The sequence below is a fragment of the Penicillium daleae genome (assembly GCF_028827525.1).
Source record: "Penicillium daleae strain IBT 16125 chromosome Unknown utg000002l_segment0_segment0, whole genome shotgun sequence".
Classification (NCBI taxonomy): Eukaryota; Fungi; Ascomycota; class Eurotiomycetes; order Eurotiales; family Aspergillaceae; genus Penicillium; species Penicillium daleae.
This window is the reverse complement of record NW_026623150.1, coordinates 1,197,763-1,215,875: the sequence shown is the minus strand read 5'-3', so window position 1 is coordinate 1,215,875 and position 18,113 is coordinate 1,197,763. Positions and strand designations below refer to the sequence as shown.

Genomic DNA, 18,113 nt, shown 5'->3' with positions numbered 1-18,113 from the left:
CAATCATATACCCTTTGGAGATCTCCGACATGCCCCGACATGTCATTTTAGAGGAGCTATTCATCAGATAGAATGATAACAGGACGCGAGGTTTATCCCGGCAGCCTGTTAGTGTATTAATTAGTACTCTTTTGGGAAATCTTGCACATGCAATTGCCACACGGACTTTCTTTCAAACCGTTTTTTAAAACCACTTCTACTTTCCTGTCCACAGCAATCCTGTATGAGTGTTTGGTTGACCAGTGCTTTGCTATTCCTTCAATATGGAGTTACCTAGCTGGAATACCTGCGGTGGTCGTTTCTTTGTACAGAGTTAGCCCATCGCTACACCACAACTCTTCTTCACAATCCTCTCTGATCATCGATTTCTAGGTTTGTGCATAATACCCCATCGTCTCTGCACCCATTCCATTTCAATTGACATCAGAAACTTAGCACATGGCTACATACGTATCATAGACATGCAGAATGAGGGCGAAATGGCCGACCCACCTTTTCCACCAAACCTGGAGTCACCCGGTCTGTAGACGAGTCTCTCACACCAACTCGGCTTCATGACAACCCCAGACCAAGACCTACGGTCGAGTCTCCACATGCCGAGTCCGTTCACTATCCATCGCCCTCTGCTAGGCCTGCGATTGTGAAGCTTGAGCCCATCGAAGAACTTTCCATCGACCAAATATCACCTGAGGAATCTCTGTCAAATGGTTTCAAGACAATCAAGTCCGAGACTAAGATAGATTCACTTGAACGGTCTTGTACAGAAACATCGCCACCGGGTCAAGAGGCTGATGAAGAGGTTAAAGAGGAGTCTTTTCCACGCTCTGAATCTGTCAAGGAGCAAGGACGTTCTCCATTAGCTACTGAAACAGTGCGATGTCGAGTCCACTTTGCCGCAACACAAACCCACATCAGCAGGATTAAGGAGGAAGCGTGAATCTACTGTTCCCCGGGCCAAGGGACTTAGCAAGGGCCAAAATTCAAGACGCGGAGTTGATACGCGTCAGCCGAAGGCCCCTAGGCGGAAGTCCAAGGCTCCTACGAGACAGCCCAAGCCACCTAAAGCCATACCTGAAGCGATCAATATTGACACCGAAGATGAGGATGCATTCCCCCCATCTCAAGTAGGGGTAGCTCAAAAATCGACACCCACGTATGCGGCTGCAAATTCTCCAGTTGAATCTAGCTACCTAACAGAGGTGCAGCTTGCTGAAAATGACCCGCAGAAAGCGCTGTTTGAAATTTCTTCCGCTCGTGGACCATCTTGGTCTTTCTCACTCATTCATGGCCCCATTCGCCCGTTTCCGGATCATCTTGCGAGGATGATTCAGGAATGGGAGCAGATCCATCGAGGTCTCCTTCCTCCTTTCTTTAACATCACGTTTCTTGATACTGCGCCTTGCTGGGTATCTTCGACGACGCTGATGGACCATATCTTTAGCAAGGATGGAGAGAGAATTGCAAGTTTCATTCTATGCCGTCGTGGATAATTACAGAGGGTGTGACGCGTATGCAATGAACCAGGTATGTTACGTGGCCGTTCCTTTCTCCGAGAAAGTACCGCCACGGTTGGCTTAGCGCATTCGACTTGTACATAAGCCTTTTTATTCAAAATTAAACGAGTCGACGGTTTCGGACTTCTATTACTTCGTCACTTGGCTCGGAGTGGATAACTCTGAGTCTGGAGTCTGTGCCGTACAATTCAGAGCACCACCGAGCTTGAAATTTGATCCGGCATTTGTAGAGACTGCTCTCCACGAGAAGAATATTTATTGTCCTCCCCCGTTTGTAACGCACTCGCTGAACCCATCAGGGCCATATCTGCACGGGACGGAGAACCCAGTGGCAAAGACACCAAAACGCAAGACAACTTCTCTCACGCGCCCGTTGCCTCTTCGGGTGGCCATGCTCTGCTGTCTATGGAGACCAAAGCTCGGTTCAAGCTGCTTACCTGCAATACTGGCGTCACAAGAGTTTTTCTAATTGCTAGATGCAATGGGAAGACCCTCGTCTAGAAGGCAAGGGAATTTTATCATATAGCAGAAGCGGCTGGTGGAGTGGTGCTTCTCCTGAAGATCCCAGGCATTCCACAGGAGAGATGCATAAGAGAGGGGCGCAATAAAGAGTTTGAACTCATCTGTGAAGAGATTGAGAAGTTAGATCTTCGTGATCGGCGAAATTTGGTGATTGAAGTGACCCGAGTTGGTTCACTTTAGGAGAGAAAGGATACGATGCTGGTCCTGAGTCATGATTGAAGAGTGAATACTCCAGCCGTTAGTCCTCAAAGACAAAAAAGAAATTTGATATATCTTTATTTACCACAAACGAAATCCCAAGTCCGACAGCTCAATGATGTCTCCTTTCATGTGTAAATTGTAGAGTATGATATAGAACGAGCTCAGGGCTCGGTGTGGTCACATGACCATAGGCCGCAGACACGTGGGATTGCGCGTTCTTCGAGCTACGACGTCGGCCATTTGACACTACCCCCGTCACTCTTCTTTCACAAACAGCCATGTATCCATGCTAGCCACCCCAGCTCGATGACTCCACCATCCTCATCGCTGTCGCCAATTCCGCCGCCCATTCCTGTCGACACGCACCCAAACCGGGCCTCAGGACCCAAACATCTTGAGCAAGACCACATCCCTGACCCCGATCGCCTGGCGCCGGAGGACGCTTATTTTGCGCCATCTCTGTCCCGAGTGCGCTCGGCCCCCGCGAACTATGAGGAAAGCTTGCGCTCATTGACTGGTGATGCCTCGGGTGTTGCGACGTTGCGGCCGCCTCAGGGGACGCTTGGCGCCGATTTGACCCGCAAAGACGGGAGGAAATTGGGTGCTGCTGGGCCACGTCGGAGGCGGAAGGGTGCCTGGAAGAAGCTGCTATGGGTGAAACAGTCTTGTATGTCTTTGGAACTCGGCTTTTGTGAGCGAATTTGACAAAGCGACTAACGGGGTTATGATAGATCCGGACAACTATACCGATACCGAAACCTTCCTAGACCATCTACAACGAAACCCTCGAGTACGACCTTACGACTTCTGGCCTCTTGTATCTGACTCTACTGTCATTGTTCAACATGTCTGTTCTGTCGTCATCTTCGTTTGCTGTTTCGTCGGCATCGTTCAGGACCGGGTGAGTCCCGTTTCTATTGTCTGCTGGGGCAGTGTCGGCACCGCGATGGGCTGGTTTCTATGGGACAATTGGATTTGGCGAGAGCAAGCGGAGCTTGCGCAAAGCCTCAATGCTGCGAGTGGTGGATATGACGGGTCCAGTTCAAGCTCCTTGGCCAGCGCGGTGAATCCATCCGGCAATGACCAGCGGCCGAATGGCACGAAAGGAAGTCCAATTCACGGTCTCGGCCTGACAATGTCTGTGAATGGGTCAAAAGAGCAAATGTCACAATTGACTGCGGAGTTAAATGGCAGTCTTGAAGGCTTTGGAGATCCGGCGTTGCGCCTTGGCGCTCCCTCTTCGACGCCCAGTGTTGCCCTCGGCAGTACGGATGTACAAGATAATGAGCGGGCATCCCTATTTTCATCACGGAATCGCCAGCGCTTATCGACCGTCAAGTCGGCATTTCTGATCTACTTTTCCTTGCTCGGGCTGAGTCCCATCTTGAAATCGCTCACCAAATCTACCGCCAGTGACTCAATTTGGGCGATGAGTTGCTGGCTTCTAATCATGAACATATTCTCCTTCGACTACGGAAGCGGAGAGGGCGCTGGCGCCACGACCAAGTTTCCGGCTTCTCTTTCCACTAATGCCGCGGTGATGGCATCTACAGTGCTTGCTTCCCGGTTGCCTTCGACTACACACGTGTTCAGCCTAATGCTGTTCTCTATGGAAGTATTCGGCCTGTTCCCGATTTTCCGTCGCCAGCTCCGACAGAAATCCTGGACGGGCCATATCTTGCTGACACTTGCTCTGGTTATCATTGCAGGAGGAGCTGTTGGCACGACACTCGGTGGGGGCTGGGCTTCTGCCGTTATCGGGTCTTTCCTTGGGAGCCTTCTGACTGCCCTTTCGATGGGTGGGTGCAGCTGGTGGTTGATCAGTCTGCAGAAGTACAAGAATGTGGTCATTGGTCCTTGGGATCCGGCACGTCCTATCATTCGACGACATTGGAACTGAAGCTAATCAGCTTTTTTGTCATTTTCTTCTTTCTCCGCCGATAATTTTCGCTACTGTCATATAGACCGGGCGTTTCAAAGCCTTCATCTTATACCCCTAGATTATTGTACTTCAAAGTGACTTCACCACCGTGTTCTCATCTTCCTTTATATGATGCTGCCGTGAGAAGTAAGACAATGTAGTGCAGCAATTCAATGCCAGGAGTACTAGCATAAGGAATTGGCCAGACCAATGCCTTGAAAGTTATTGCAGTAGCTTAATCTCTCAAATTACCGCCCCTACAAATGATCCGTGTCTACCCCCAGTGTTAAATACTTCGTGACGCCAACGGAATGCGACTGGAAGGGGAATGAATGCACTCCCGGTCTGGCATGCCATCACCAAACCGCGATCTATGACAAGCCTCCCGCAGCACAACGACCTCGATTCCCGCGCTACACTTCAGCAAATTATACTTTTTAAGATCTCACTAACTTGCCATGCAGATGAATCCAAGCGACCTGCTGGCCAGTCAACCTGATTTCCAGGTAATCAGGCCTGGCGCCACCCGGTGTGCCGGACATTCCAGCGCCCTGTCTTTCTTGCGGTAGCTTCAGCTCTCGTTCCCCATACTGTTGGGGATGATGATCCGTTGCCTGCAGCAGTAGAGATCCACGTTGCCGCGGGGATGGAATACATGTTCGTTGTGAAATGACCCCATGTACAACATTTTACTGGCTGGTGGAGTGCGTTTCTGGATATTGAGGGCATTGTCCTCTTCGGCCGTGATGTGGACCAAACTCTGGGACCCGATGATCATTCTGGGCATATTTTGCTACAGTATGTTATGCTGGTTGCTGGAGTTTATTAGGCCTTAATTCCAGTGTATCCTGCATTTCTTCTCTTTTATCCTGTCTGCTGTGTTTGCTTTTGCAGCTTCGTGCTGTCCGTTCTTCCTTCCGTGAGCTGGGTAACTCCTCCGGGTTTTTTTTTTTTATTTAACCTCTGTTTCTTATTCCATTTTATATTACCTACTATCAGCAGTCGCGTGACACGGACTCACCATGTTGAAAAATATTGCTCTCGGCCTGCTGGCTGCCCAGAGCGCCGCTGCGGCGCGGTTCGCTATGTACATTGATGAGTATGTACTCTACAAAGAGCGATGAACTACAACCCGAGTCTAACTTGGTCCAGATATCACACCGTCGATCTCCCTGGAAGCGACCAAACCGGCCAAATTGATCACGCGATCATGGCATTTGCGCCAACAAAGCTGTTCAACTCTGACTCCACTCCTTCGTTCACGCCATTCGAGCCTGTGGACACTATGCGCAAGCGCTTCGGCCCTGACACCAAGGTTATGATTGCCATTGGTGGCTGGGGTGACACTGCAGGCTTCTCTGATGGAGCCAAGGATGACACCAGCCGCAAGCGCTTCGCGAAGAACGTCGCTGCCATGCTTGACGCTAACAACTTCGATGGAGTCGGTAAGATAGAATCAGAGTACCAAATTTTGTACCTGAATAATTCTTGATTCTAACCCGTTTTATAGATATTGACTGGGAGTACCCCGGCGGTAACGGCCAGGACTACAAGCAAGTCCCCAACTCGGACAAGGTCGACGAGATCCAGACCTACCCCAAGTTCCTCGCAGCTGTCCGCGAGGCTATCGGCAACAAGACCCTTTCCATCGCCGTCCCCGGCCGCAAACAGGACATGATTGCTTTTACCGAAGAGCAAAGCCCTGAGATCTTCAAGTCGGTCGACATGGTCAACGTGATGACCTACGATCTGATGAACCGCCGCGACAACGTTACCGCTCACCACACTAGTGTCGAGGGATCTCTGGATACTGTCCAGGCTTATCTTGATTTGGGTCTCGAGCCCGAGAAAGTCAACCTTGGCTTTGCTTACTATGCGAAGTGGTTCACCACTGATCCTAACTCTGACTGCAAGGAGCAGCCGATTGGTTGCCAGGTGGTCAAGCTCGAGAACGATGATGGTAGTGATAATGGCAAGTCTGGGGCTTTCACCTTTGAGAAGGGCAATATGGATCCTCCTCCTGCCAACTTGACCACTTCGTACAACGGCAGGTGTGGCTACTCCGAGGGTACCAAGTGCCCAAGCGGGTCATGCTGCAGCGCCTACGGTAACTGGTAAGTCCTTGAACTATCATCGACGATATGTCACTTTAATCTACGTACTAACTTCTCCTAGCGGATCTGGCGACGACTTCTGCATGGCGGGCTGCCAATCCGACTACGGTACTTGCAAGGGCATCTCCATCACCGACTCTTGGCGCCGCGCTTCCCAGGACGGTCAGACCGATGATCAGCAGGGCGGTCAGTACTACTGGGACGAGGAGACCAACCTCTTCTGGACTTGGGATACACCCGACCTCATCGCTCGCAAATTCTCGGATATCATGCAGGCTAAGAATTTGGGTGGTGTTATGGCCTGGTCACTGGGCGAGGATACCTACCAGTTTGCTCACCTGGATGCTATGCAGAATGGCGTCCAGCAGACTACTCAACAGAGCGCTGATGAGTGAATTTTATTCTCGGGAGGGTTGTGAGACTGTTGTAGGGGAATGTATTTGGTTGTGGATTTTTCTTTTCCATTTTGACCCCCATATCTATAATTCCGATTTATCTACTTCCAAAATCATCATTCATCTAATCACAGAGAATTTCCCTGGATAAATATCAGAATGACGAGTTCTATCGAACTCATAGAGTCATTCATCACCATAGCAGCCCCAGTATCAAGATCTAATCATCCTCCTCCTCATCCCTCGCAAACAAAAAAACATCATCATACTCCTCAAACGTCGCCTCAACACTCGTATCTCTAACATGAAACTCAACCCCTGTCTCCAAACAGACCCGCCTCACCTCCTCCGTCGCCACCAAAACATCCTCCTGCAGCAACACCCCATAATCCGGATACATTTTCCTCCATGTCTGCTCCTCCCCCTCCATCTTCTCCTCCAACCATTTCCTCCCCTCAACATCAATCTTCCTCAACCCCACAAATCGCTCCCTCGATACGGAGACCAGCCCCACCAACTCCCGCATCACAGTCCCCATAGCCCGTTTCCCAATCCCCGAAATCCAAAGCTCCTCAATCGACGCCGGAAGAAACTCCACCAACGCAACCCTGGGCTCAGGATCAACATCCAACCTCGCCCCCCTCCCCCCTCCCAATAAAATTGCTCGCGCGAATCTGCAAATACCCCAACTCGCTAAAATCAGCCATACACCCGATCCAATCGTCAGAGTAGAAACCGCCGTAATCCGAGCAGCGGCGGGAAACGTCTATGGTGACGGATTGCAGAGTGTGTCTTTTTGTGGAGAGGATGTCTTTGAAGGCGGTTGGGCGGAGCGTGTCGAAGTAGATGTTGTTGTACCCCGGTGATCGGTGGATACAATCGTCTTCTTGTTGTGTGTATTTGAATGATTGTAGGTTGGGACACAGTTTGATCAAGTAGCTAAATCCTAGGACACTGCTACACTGGATGAATTCGAGGTGGGTGATTGGTGACGTTTTGATGTTGAGGGTTGGTTCCAGGTACTTGTCTGTTAATAATTGGCCCCTGAAGGTGCGCATACTGGGGATGACAAAGAACGGCATTATACGGTGGATATTGGTGTCTGCGCCTTCGTCTTCGGGGATTTTGATTATTGCCGCATGGAGATTTGCCCAGTGGGCGCGGTGGTCGAATGGTGCGTATCGCTGGGGTATTCGGGAGAGTACCCATGAGGAATATCGTGTGCCGGTGCCGCCCCAGAAGAGTTCGATAGTTTCGAGGTTGGGTAGGAGGTAGAGCAATATGGCGAGCCAGGGGTCGCGATGGGTACCGCTTTGGAGGTCTTCCATCCATTGCGTTCGTTCCCAGTTCCTGTCTGCTAGGATCTCAATGACGTCGTTAAGCCTGCGCTTCCAGGTCTTTGGACCGTGGATTCCGAAGACTTGAAAGAGTCCTTGTTTGGAGTTTAGTCTATCATGGTGATCGTGTTGATGATTGGAGTACGCTTTTGGGTTTGCTCCGTAAGGCAGTCGTCCGATTTTCAGGCCGCGGACTGAGCTTGATAGTTCTGGGTGACCGAGGAAAGTGTAGACTAGGGTTTTGTGGATGCCGACGCAGTAGCAGGGCGTTTCGATAAATTCGTAGAGTTTGGGGTTAATTCGGGTATAGAGGAGGCGGCAGGACAGTGTCAGCATCAGCCAATCATGTTTTTGGTCGAGGTGGTTGAGTATGAGGTTTAGAATCTCATTTGGTAGCTTGGCGAATACGTTACGCATCGTGGGTGGTATTATCTGTCATCGAGTATGTTTTTGTTGTTTGATAGCAGGAAAAGGCGACGGGAGGTGAACGGTTCAGGCTACGGCGCTGAGACCATTGTGTTTAGCCGCCTGAAGGTTGTCCGACAGTCTTGGCGGGGATTACTCCGGGCGAATGAGATGCTTGATCTGGGAATCTGAACTACGATGACGAAAATCAAATGTCATTGGAAAGATGGGCTAGAATAATGGGTATCAATAAAGGAATGATCGTAAGCCAAAAAGGATATCAAAGAGAAAGAAAGAAAAAGAAGAGAGATGATAGTATCCACCAAGCTCCGTAGAACCACTTTAATAGCGCGTCCTCTGCACCTGCCACCAATGCTTCTCACTCTCCAGGAATTGTTCACGCTGCTTATTACTCCACGCCCGCAATTGCCTCTCCGGGCCCAAGAGGCGCACGCGATCCCGTCCGCGACGCGGATATCGCTCGTGGACACAATATCCGATGGCGAGTTCGAGCAGTTCGAGGAGGAAGTAGGCGATGGGGACTAGGACGAAGATGGCTAGTGCGACGCACTCGGGGCCATGTCGGTCGATGATGTCGAGTAGATCGATGGGTTTGAGGTATGTGATGATCCGAGAGGTGGAGGTGATATGTTTGGGTTGCTGCTTTTCCGTCTGCTTGGCTGGCTGCGCGTCCGCAATGTCCTCGTTGGAGATGAATTTGCCCAATTTACCGAGGACGGTGCCGTAGTGGTCTCGGAATGCGCGGTCGCGATCGTTCTCGGACTCTGACTGGGACTCCACGGGCTCTGGTTTGTTCTCGGATACACTGGACTCGGTGTCCGGGGTAGCAGCAGCAGCAGCAAGTAGCTGTGAGTCTTCGCGAGCCTGGTCGATGTACTGCTTGAACGATGGTTTATTCTCGTGGATTGGCTCGGGAAGACGCTTCCGGGGGAGCCCGTTATCCTTGAAGCGAATTGTCGGGGTATCGCTGGTCAAGACGAGCTGGAAGGGTAATGCGACGCTCAGAGCAGCGTAGAGCAGTCCGGCCAGGAGCGCATGACGAGCAACCTTCATCGTGATCGGAGGTGTTCCCCCTGACAGGACTGAGTCAGCGCAGAGAATTTGAGGCCATGCGAGAAGGACCCTTGAGGTTTAAAAGGCCAAGGCGTCGAAGAAAGTTGGCCATGTTCAGGACTTCTTTGGCTCTTTTGGATCCTGCGAAGCCCTTTCGATGGGCTGGTTGCCAGCAGCGCGGGCATGTGGTCATCGGCGGGCCCTGATTGGTGGATGGCGCGAGTCAACCACTTTGGATTGGCAGTTGCCTGCTCGTATCCTCATCCAAAGCAACTTAATCCGACTCGGCCATTAGAGTTCAATTCAAAAGACAAGTCCGCGATCGGCATTGGCATCAATAGCTTGGCTTGTAAGCTTGATTCATGACCACACTGTGCGTTCTAAGCCAACGAATCAATGATCTTCCAAGCAGCACCCGGTGGGGATGCTCGTGCCATGTGCACCCTCCTGCTATTCTTATTCTATGTATCTCGATATGAAGGGCGATCGGATTATTCAGATTGAGGTCCCCAAGTCCACGTACAGTAGTATAGTATACAGACGGGCTCATACTCCGATCGGTGTAGACTGGAGTCATGTGATTGCTCAGTATCGCTCCGTGATGCGCACTCAGTCACCTGATTGCTTACTCACCAGAATTGTCCAATCAGCGAGCTGTACTTCGGACTTCTACAGTTAGATACTCGAGTTCAGCACGACGCAGTAAAGCAGGCTTTGCGCTACTGGAGTCTGATCATCATAAAATCACAGTTGAATATCTCATTTTCAACGATGCGACGTCCCCATAGATACTGAGATATGCTTACGAAAGATCTTATCTTGAATATTTTTGGAAGAACGAAGAATAGACGATTGAGCACAAACTATCTATATTTCAATTTTATCACCACAACGGGGATAGAATCTGAAAAAGAAAACGACCAATAGTGACAGGGACTCGCTCCAGTCGCCTCAAGCAACTAAGAAGCTTCTCCTAAAAAAGATATGAACAAAAAACTCCCACCAATCCAGATTGGTGTCCCATCAAGGGTCCAGAAAATAAACCATGTTCTTCAGTGGCAGCACGGGTTGGAACCGCCCTGGCAGCTCGCACCAGGAGAGCAGGTAACACGGGGGGTCCAGGCATCTACGAAGAAGTAGATTGGGCGTTGGATGCACTAGTCACCATCGTGGTTGGAGTCGCAGACTGAGCACCGGAGACAAAGCCGGAAGAGCTGCCATCGAAATCGTAAACAGACTCGTCAAGGATCTCCCATGAGATGGCGATGTGGCCGTCGTTACAGGCGCTGCCTCCGGACAGCTGGTCCAGGACTGAGTAGCTGAAGTCCAGGCCCGGAGCACCCTCTGAGTTCCAGGTATCACTGGATGAGGAGCCGGTGCCGCAGCGCTGGCAGCCGTCGCCGATGAAGAGCTCCAGGTCTGACTGCTGTCCGTTGACAGAGACGACAACCTTCTTGCCGCAGTACTGGGATGGGTTGGCGCCCAGCTGGGTGTTGTTCATGGCGACGATGTTGTTGGTGTTCATCTGGTTAAGAGAGAGCAGGGTCTCGGAGCTGCACATGACTCCACCCATGTTCTGGTACTCGAAGGTGGTACCGCAGGCATCGACCTGCTCGATGTCGTAGTAGTATGTGCCGAAGCCTTCGCCGCTGGAAATGACGGACTGGGCAGAGGCGCCGAGGGCGAAGAGCAGACCCGCTGCGACAGTGGATTGGAACATCATGATGTTTAAAGATAGTAGAGAAGAGAAAGTGACTTGATGTCAATGAGTGTCAAAAAGGCCAGAAAGAATGACTGGTCAAGAGAACGACTGAATAGAATGGCCCAAGAAAGGAATGTGGACTTTGGATAGAGACTGAAGAAAGGAACTTGAGGGGAACTGTGATCGATACTTATACCCAACATTGCTATCTTCCTGACTTAAGCAAAGAGATGAGTTCCGTGGTTTGAACGTGGCCACAAAAACTTCGAAAATGGGAAATCGCTACGTAGGTGTAGAAGATTTCCTCTTCCCCACCACCATTTCCACCTCCTCCCCATACTGTGGTCCTATCATGTCTGGTGTTCCGAAGTTCAATTTTCTAAGCCTTTCATTCAGTCCCCACCGTCTTTACAGTTCTTCGGTCTTTACAGTTCTTCGGATCGACATCTTGCCTCGAGGGAGTAGGTCTAGACCGTCGGTTGACAGTTTCGAGCGGTGCCTAGCTAGCTCAACTGTATTTTGTATATGCTGGCTGCTCTCAATTCGTGAATTAAATAATGAAGTAAACTCTTTTGTGTTCGTCGTGGATACTCTACTCTACTGTACCCTCAAGCGCACTCCCTACATATGACATCCATTCTCAACCCCTGAACCCCTGGTGGCTACATCATTTTCCGAACTCCGAAGCACAAGAAACACGGTTAAAGCCAGGGGCGATAGTTTCGTGCCTGGTTCCTGGTCGTAGCGAAAACTTTAGTATCATTGTCCCTGAGGATGGCAAAAAATCCCCACTTATTGCCAATTCCGGCGTTCCGAACACCCGAAAGTCGGTATTGGTGAACCAAACCTTCAAACAAGACAGTCCCACGGTTCGCTAATAAAAATCTTCTGGAAGGTTTGGGGAAGAGAGGGGGAGCCACGCCACTGCTTAAGTCCATTGTCCCTGTATGCTCTTTTATTGGCCATCACCACGTGGATGCGATGTGGCGTAGCGGATACAACTGCCGATGCTGGCGCCGTTGAACGGCCAGGGTCCCTAGGCAAAGCCCCAAGGGGAAGGAGAATGAAGATCCGAGGGAATTATTGGTTAGACGCCACGCCTGCTGCGAGTACAAATCCATTTCATTAGTGAGCGAGAACGAGAAGTGTGGAATAGATGGAAGGCAAATGCAGATTACACTTTTCCGACAAGGAGAATTCTTGTCCGGTATTGGTTGACGACTGACAAACTTTTACAATGTATTCAAGTGTTGTCCCATTGGTCCATGAATGTATTAACGGACAAAGCAGTCGCTCTTGTAAAAGTCCTCCGATTTGACAGACGTCTCCTTTCAACCCAAACCTTGTTTGATTCTTTCGGGATTCCTCAAGACGCTGCGGCATTTATCCTCAGTTACCTATTTTCTACAGCCACTCATTTCTACATATTCACATGCACGGAAAGGCTGACTGCCGTAGGTAAGCACCTACTGTACTACATAGACATGCTAGTACCAGCTGGGAGGGTCTCGGCTGCCGCCGCTTTTACGAGGGCGCTCAGTACCTCGTAAGAAGAGTCATATTATGAGTGACCAACCCTACCTGACCCTCCGTGATTGCCCGATCAGTGGCCAACTCTTTATTCCCTCAGTGGTCGGCATACTTAATGAAGTAAGCCTTTCAAAAGCCCAGTCCTCCATAGGCCCATGGAATTACCGCAATCACAGTCATGCTGAAATGTTCCGTCCGGATTAGGATTGGTGGGAATAGCCTACTACTACCGAACTCATCATGCGTAGACACAATGGTTAGAATATCCGATATTCATGTGGTATACGCACCACTGAATGGTATTAGTTTGTTAGCCATTTCGGCATCATGGATCTAGAGATAAAGGATAGATGTCTATTTCACCTTCAGAGTGTAGGAACCGCCCAAATGCTGCAAGAACTTTAATTGTAAGCTATATCTGTATTCCTATGACGGGAGAGATCACAACTGTCTGGGATCAATAACCCAAGGAGGAATGATTTCACTCTAGGGGGTATATAGGCAAGCTAATGATTCGGGGTATGGCATTTACAGAATCCAACTCCATCTATGCTGCGCTCCCCGCAGTAAATCTTCGTCGAATTTGATTCATCCTTCGGTCCATTTCATCCCAAGCTGGTAGGTAGGCTGCATCTATATGAACGAGGCAATTACGGCTCATGGACACGCAGGCTCGTTTCAGGAAGGTTTGGTAACTGAGAGTGTCACCTCGTGCGGGAAATAACTCCGACGGAATAAGAAATCTAGTCCATCTGAAACCGCCGTAGAGAGCAGTTCAACTCTAGAAAGTCAACTCGAGAAAAGAAAAATGAAATGTCCAATTAAGTCTATAAGTAATGAACGTAATGCAAATCCCAGCACCACTACTGTACAATATATACACCCATTTTCAAGATGTCAATATGCAAACTCCCCACCAACCAGACACTTAAGCACGGCACAGACGACCATTCTGGTCAGGAAGACCATCCTGGCTGTTCACGACCCAGTTCTCACTGCCAACAGCGGTAGGGGCATAGAACAGCGAAGAAGGATCATACAGCTGCTTCAACTTATACAGACGAGCATAGTTGGATCCGTAGAAGGCCTGCTGGAAGTTGGGCTCCTGGATATCCGACTCGGACATGTACGCGCCAGAGTCGGGGCAGGTAGCACGCCACTTGCCCAGGATGGTGTTGGTGAAGTAATCCATCGTATCCAGGATCTCGGCGTTGGTGGCATCGGAGTCCCAGCTGGTGGAGGTGATGGCGTGCATGAGGGTGTTGCGGAAGGCCGGGTTAGCGGCGTTGTCCGGGTATCCGTCGACCAGCTCGGCCTTCAGGTTGAAGGCGAGGATGGCGTAGCCGTCGGAGATGGTGGAGCGGAGGGTGTCGAAGGTAGTGTTGAATAGGGTCTCGTTGACGAAGTTCTCGCGGGGGAAGAGACGCGAGCCGGTCAGCATGACGGAGGCGGCGACGGTCTCGAGGGGGAAACCGGCGCTCCAGCCATCGTAGAAGTTGTCGTAGTAGTTCGAGTTGGGAGTGATGGAGATGCCCAGGTCGGAGAGCTCGTCATACCAGGGCTGAACGAGGGCGTTGTACTCGGCCAGAGTGTGGTTAACGGCGAAGAAGGGGTTCATCAGGAACACGAACGAGTCAGTGCCGGTGTTCAGGATCCAGAAGTAGGCGTAGGTACCGGCGTCGGCATGGGCGGGGAAGCGCTCCATGTAGGCGCGGACACCGGCCCAGAAGGTATCGGCAGAGACGTCGGCGCCAGTGGAGAAGCTGAAGGTAGAGACAGTCACGCCAACCTTGGGGTGGACGCGGGAAATGACAGAGGTGACAATACCGAAGGTACCTGAGGTGAATTGTTAGATCAGGAGTGACCAATTTATCTGATGAGGAATCAAACTTACCACCACCGCCACCACGGATGGCCCAGAAGAGATCGGGATCGCTCTCCTCAGTCACAGTCACGAAGCGACCGTTGGCAAGGACAACCTCCATGGCGAGGACCTGATCAGCGGCCAGACCATAGATACTGGACAGGGGCGAGTGACCACCGCCGAGGACGTAACCACCAGCAACACCGACAGTCTAAACACAAGCCAATTAGCTGACTGAATGGCAATAAAAATTTGAATATTCATGACTTACCTTGCCCTCGCCACCAACAACACTGAAGCCAAGCTCGTTGGCCTTCTCGTAGATCTCGAAAGCCTGCACACCAGCACCCATCTTGACAGCAGGGCCCTGGTAGCTGGAAGTCTTGTAGTTCGCAATGTAGTCAATCTCCTTAAGGTGGTGGGTCCAGATACCCAGAGCACCAGCACCGGTGGACTTGCCACTGAAGTCGTGGCCGGTGTTCTTGACGACCAGACGGAGACCAGCATTACGAGCAAAGTTGACAGCCAGCTGGATCTGAGCCACATTGGTGACATTGACAGCATAGCTGCTGTAGCCACCGACCGTGCAGGCTGCAGAGGCATTAGTCGTGGGCAGACAAGTTCTGCCCTCGAAGAGGGGCCACATCACCGAGGCAGAATCGGCGGCACTGTTAAAAATGAATTAGATAACTGTGCATTGAAGATAGTTTAAAGGGGTTTGCGTTCTGAAACTCACTGGAGGTTGGAGTTGGTCCAGTCATCGGTGATGGTTGCGCAAGTATCGGCATCATACTCGGGCCAGGAGGAATAGCAAGAGGCCGCCAGAGGGACAGTCTTGATGAGCGCACCACCAAGGACCTTGTCAAAGAGCGTCCACACCAATGAAGAGGGCCACCAGAAGTCACCGGGGAAGACCTTGCATCCGCCGACAGTGCGGGCAGACAAGGTGGAGGAGTTTCCAAACTGGAACAGAGTGGACTGGTTCTGGCTCAAGGTCGCCAGAGCATCTGCGGTCAATTGAAGGGTCTCACTCGTGAAGAGTGGTACACCAGCTTGTGAATCCGACGAGACCTGTTCCACCACTTGAGCTGTGACCGGGGCTGTGAGGGCGAGGGCACCCAGGAAGGCACCCGCAATCATGGAACGGGGCGCCATGGCGAAGGTATTAACAAAGGTAGATAGAGTGTCAATGGAGTCGACCAGAGACCAAGGACCAACACTTCCAATCGTTCAATCCTTCTCACGATCGACGAGATGGAGGTTTTCCAAAACGAACCAGGGGTGGGAACGAAGTGCTTTAAAGCGGTTCGAAGATGCGAAAGGAGCCCAGCCAAACGGGTCGGCACTTGGAGATACCGGACGTGGCCAAGCTCAACGAGCCACGAGGTGGGCTGCGAGCTTGCGAGCTTGCGAGCTTGCGAGCGTTGGCTATGCCTTATCGGGCAAGACACTGCAAGGGGAAAAGAACAATCCAATGGAGACTGTCCGCCCACTCGGAGTCTCCTCTACGAAGCCCTCATGAAGCTCCACTGGAGCTGGCTATTCGACCAATCTCCATAGGTCGGGCTGCCCACGCCAACCACTGCTTTGTCCAAGACACCGAAAATGGCTCTCCTTTATGAGCTGCCCCCTCATTGCAGAATTGACTAATCCCTCGTAGTGCAGCGCTATCCAGACGCTTACGCGCAAACAAGATGAGCAGAACACGCCACAACGTGCAGACAAGTGCTCTAGGCCAGTGTCCAACCGTCTGCTGGGCCCGGACTTGTTACCGCAACGGTGGAGGCGCGCTTCTGTTTATCTTCCGATAGGGAGCCCCACTCCCAACGGTGTTACTGTATACACTATAGTCATAAATGGAGTCCATCGACTTGGTCCCTGCGGGGGTCCGGCATCATTGTTTTCTAATGTGCAATGATTTCGGGCGGAGATACGGTCCTCGCTTACAGAGGACGGCCAACTCACTACGTATGGTGTTAGGTTAGACCAGCGAGGTGACTTCGGAACCTGGAGGAACGATTGAAATGAAACGAAACCGCCACAAATGGGCACTATCCTCACGCTTGGGACTTTGGAACTTATTTTTGCCGAAAGGCATTCATATTATTACACCTTTTAGGAGTTACTGGCAACGTGGCCAGGCTTCCTCGAGAACGCACCGTTGAGCGATTATACTGCTGGTAAAATTAGTTCCGGAGAATGTGTACATACTCCGTACCTACTCCGCAGTATCCCGGCTAAAGAGAGAATGGAACAATGCCTAAAGCCAACACAACAAAATACGACATACTGACATAACGACAGAGTTGTACGCATAAGATTGGCCCCCGGGACTTGTACGTCACTACCGTTACAGTACCCCCGTACTGTGCCCTTTCTCCTTCGGCTCTGAATGGCCCCCACTTTCCAAAAACATTCCTGCTCCACAAGGGGAATTCTCCGAATCGGCCGGATTGACAAAGATCAGAGGACGCTTGGACAGATCGTGCACTTTGGAAGACTTGCTTGACTATTTGTTCTCATTATTTTGTGCATACCGTTCAGAAAACAAAACATACTAATCGAGTCCTAGGCCGACACCATCCTGGTCTATTGTCTACTCTCATCTTTTTTCCATCGGATCCATGTCAGAATCTTCTCCACTCGGCCGTAGTTAACTTACCAAAAATTCTAGAATCAACGGTATGCCCCATATTTGGCTGTCCCTTCTTTTCCACCAGCAATTGCCTTTGTTGTTGAGTACTAGACGAATCCTTTGAAAGGCGAAATCTTATTTTGCAGGTCTCTGATTGGTACATATGACGAGGGGAAAATGCACTCCCCTCGCTAACAGGCTAACAGAGTAACATAGATAGCCTGCGTCTGAAATTGTACAAGGACGCATGCATGGCTATGCAGTTTTGGGTCTGGGGAGGTGGGGTGGCCGTATTCGGTCGTGAGCACCAAAAAGCGAGATTGACCGTCTCAGATGTAGCGACGCCAGTACGGCTGTGGTTAGCCTGCGAAAGGCACTTACTTAGTGCCAAGTATCAACTAACTAACTAACTAATCTCACGCGATGGCGTAGAAGAAGCCGGAAATGTTTTTTTTTTTCTTTCTTCTTCTTTGGCCCCAGGTACGCCTCTTCTGCTCAATTCCTGCAAGGCTTGCGCTGAAGAAACAAGAGTGTTTATTCAGCAAAAAGACCTGAAGTTTGTTCCAAGGTGGGACATTTCTTACAATGCAGATACCTGGATTTTATGGATCGAGACTCGAAACTGCTTTTTGGGGCAATTTGACCCCCCTCTTCTTGGGTTGGTAAGCGATAGAGTTTGGGGGTTTCTCCGTGCACAAGGACTACCTCCCGTAGTTCTTCCGGAGTACGACCTCCAAGCCCTGAACGGGCTCTTCGTCCTCTTTCATATCAAATCATCAATGGCCCTTCGTGGAGACTCTCGTAGCCTCGTCGCTATCCACAGTTTAGTCGTCGGAATTTCCAGGCCCATGGACAGCCAATTGGGGCCCGGACTACTGGCGCCTTCTGGTGCGAGTTGG

General features: G+C 50.8%; 6 protein-coding genes across 6 annotated transcripts; 3 read left to right on the top strand and 3 right to left on the bottom strand.

Moving 5' to 3' along the window:
- Positions 1–2,543: 2,543 nt before the first annotated feature.
- pigc (phosphatidylinositol N-acetylglucosaminyltransferase) lies at positions 2,544–4,137 on the top strand (the record flags this gene model as incomplete). The annotated part of the gene is made up of 2 exons (XM_056904840.1): positions 2,544–2,904; positions 2,969–4,137. 2 exons carry the CDS (start codon positions 2,544–2,546, stop codon positions 4,135–4,137), a joined length of 1,530 nt encoding a protein of 509 aa, XP_056768947.1.
- Positions 4,138–5,180: 1,043 nt separating this feature from the next.
- On the top strand, positions 5,181–6,667 carry N7458_001456 (uncharacterized protein; the record flags this gene model as incomplete). The annotated part of the gene is made up of 4 exons (XM_056904839.1): positions 5,181–5,257; positions 5,311–5,603; positions 5,669–6,272; positions 6,334–6,667. The coding sequence occupies 4 exons, from the start codon at positions 5,181–5,183 to the stop codon at positions 6,665–6,667; spliced, it is 1,308 nt and encodes a 435-aa protein (XP_056768946.1).
- Positions 6,668–6,887: 220 nt separating this feature from the next.
- N7458_001455 (uncharacterized protein) lies at positions 6,888–8,421 on the bottom strand (the record flags this gene model as incomplete). Its single annotated transcript, XM_056904838.1, has 2 exons — positions 6,888–7,275; positions 7,352–8,421. 2 exons carry the CDS (start codon positions 8,419–8,421, stop codon positions 6,888–6,890), a joined length of 1,458 nt encoding a protein of 485 aa, XP_056768945.1.
- Positions 8,422–8,751: 330 nt separating this feature from the next.
- N7458_001454 (uncharacterized protein) lies at positions 8,752–9,483 on the bottom strand (the record flags this gene model as incomplete). The annotated part of the gene is made up of 1 exon (XM_056904837.1): positions 8,752–9,483. The coding sequence occupies one exon, from the start codon at positions 9,481–9,483 to the stop codon at positions 8,752–8,754; it is 732 nt and encodes a 243-aa protein (XP_056768944.1).
- Positions 9,484–10,528: 1,045 nt separating this feature from the next.
- On the top strand, positions 10,529–11,215 carry N7458_001453 (uncharacterized protein; the record flags this gene model as incomplete). The annotated part of the gene is made up of 2 exons (XM_056904836.1): positions 10,529–10,587; positions 10,924–11,215. The coding sequence occupies 2 exons, from the start codon at positions 10,529–10,531 to the stop codon at positions 11,213–11,215; spliced, it is 351 nt and encodes a 116-aa protein (XP_056768943.1).
- A 2,428-nt stretch (positions 11,216–13,643) lies between these two features.
- N7458_001452 (FAD-dependent oxidoreductase) lies at positions 13,644–15,734 on the bottom strand (the record flags this gene model as incomplete). The annotated part of the gene is made up of 4 exons (XM_056904835.1): positions 13,644–14,551; positions 14,610–14,790; positions 14,851–15,247; positions 15,316–15,734. The coding sequence occupies 4 exons, from the start codon at positions 15,732–15,734 to the stop codon at positions 13,644–13,646; spliced, it is 1,905 nt and encodes a 634-aa protein (XP_056768942.1).
- Between the last annotated feature and the right edge of the window lie 2,379 nt (positions 15,735–18,113).